The 1,644-nt window shown below is 63.4% G+C and overlaps 1 protein-coding gene across 2 annotated transcripts in view; it reads left to right on the top strand.

The window, feature by feature from the left end:
- Window positions 1-1,644, top strand: part of CEACAM19 (CEA cell adhesion molecule 19) — a 21,783-nt gene that overhangs the window by 6,638 nt on the left and 13,501 nt on the right. For both annotated transcript variants that reach the window (XM_032778839.2, XM_032778840.2), the window contains one exon: window positions 373-738. In XM_032778839.2, coding sequence (XP_032634730.1) covers window positions 373-738 — 366 coding nt within the window. The remainder of the gene's footprint in view (window positions 1-372; window positions 739-1,644) is intronic.

Below are 1,644 nucleotides of genomic sequence, written 5' to 3'. Positions count from 1 at the left end.
TGGCAGAGCTGTGGGGTGAGCTCAGGGCTGGGTTAGCAGGGGCTGCGGGTCGGGAGTGAGGGGCACCGGCACAGCTGTGGGGGGAGCTCAGGGCTGGGCTAGCAGGGGCTGCGGGTCGGGAGTGAGGGGCACCGGCAGAGCTGTGGTGGGAGGAGCCCAGGGCTGGGTTAGCAGGGGGCTGCAGGTCGGGAGTGAGGGGCACTGGCAGAGCTGTGGGGGGAGGAGCCCAGGGCTGGGTTAGCAGGGGCTGCAGGTTGGGAGTGAGGGGCACCAGCAAAGCTGTGGGGGCAGCTCAGGGCTGGGCTAGCAGGGGCTGTGGTTCGGGAGTGAGGGGCACTTTCACCATCTCTCTTCCTCTCCCTGTCCCGACAGGCTGTCTCCTGTTGTGCTGGGGTCCCCGCGCTGTGGTTTGTACTGTTGTGGTGCGCGTGATCCCGGAGGCTCCGTCCGTGGGGCAGAATGTCACTCTGTCCGTGGAAGGCGGCCTGGAGCCCCTGCGTCACTTCGACTGGTACCGGGGGCGGCTGGCTGATGGCAGCACCCGCATCTTCAGCTACTTCCCGGGGCAGGAGCGCCCCCAGCGCAATGGGGTGCAGTTCACGGGCCGCGAGGTTGGCTTTCCCAACGGCTCTCTGCTCCTCCGGGGCACCCAGGCCAATGACAGCGGCACCTACCAGGTCGCTCTGCAGCTGGTGCCGCAGGGCAGTGAGAAGGGCACCGTGGAGCTGCGGGTGAGCGGTGAGTGGCCCCCCTACGGCCTGCGCCTTCCCCCAGACACCTCCAATCTCCCATGCCCTCCCCGACACATCCATCCCCCTGGGGTGTGAGAGGAACAGGGTGGGGCTGCAGGTGGTTGGTAAATCACATCTCAGAGACACCCCACCCTCTGGGACCCTCTGCAGGGATCCACCCGTCCCACAGGGTATCCAGCATCACGGCCCCTCCACAACCCGGTGGGCAGGCTAGGTTCTAAAACTCACATGGGCTAAAGAGTGAGCCGGTTACCTCAGCTCATTTCCCTGCTGCGCTTTAGCTCCGTCCATCCCCTTCAGCCAGAAAATTACTAGAAGCAGATGAGTTTAGCAGCAAAACACTGAAAGCAAAGGCGAGCTGGCGGCAAGCATTCAGGACGGCCCGTACTGCGCCCCAGCAGAGGTGTTACAAAGATCAGGGACAATCAGTCCCTTCCATTCAGTCAGTGGCAGCTTCTCTCCCACTACCCTGATCTGGGCTGAGACTTGGTACCGACCTAGCCCCTGAGCCAAAGCAGCTTGTCTGCCAGGGGCAAGTCAGCCAGCCAGTGCTCCGGTGGGATTTGGAAATGGAGCCACGTTACTGCATGGCCTTGTCGGCTGTTGCCAGAGCCAGGGGGCCAGTTGTGCACGTCAGGGCTATTGCGCATTAAACCCCAGGAAACAGGCAGGGCGGGAGGCCGCAGGCTCCAGGGTTGGTGCACTTGGTGGTGCAACCTGCAGCTCTGTGATGGAGTAGGGACTGTCTGTGTGGGGAACGGGAAAGCAGGGGATGTCTGTAGGTGAGGGACAGGTAGTCAGGTTGTAATGTGAGCCGGCAGGGGGGAGGGGGAGCTGCTGGGCGGAGGAGAAGGAAACAAAGGGTTTTTTTCGGCCGGAGGAGGGGAGGCAG

The sequence above is a fragment of the Chelonoidis abingdonii genome, chromosome 11 (genome assembly GCF_003597395.2).
Source record: "Chelonoidis abingdonii isolate Lonesome George chromosome 11, CheloAbing_2.0, whole genome shotgun sequence".
Taxonomy (NCBI): domain Eukaryota; kingdom Metazoa; phylum Chordata; order Testudines; family Testudinidae; genus Chelonoidis; species Chelonoidis abingdonii.
This window is presented reverse-complemented; position numbering and strand designations above follow the sequence as displayed.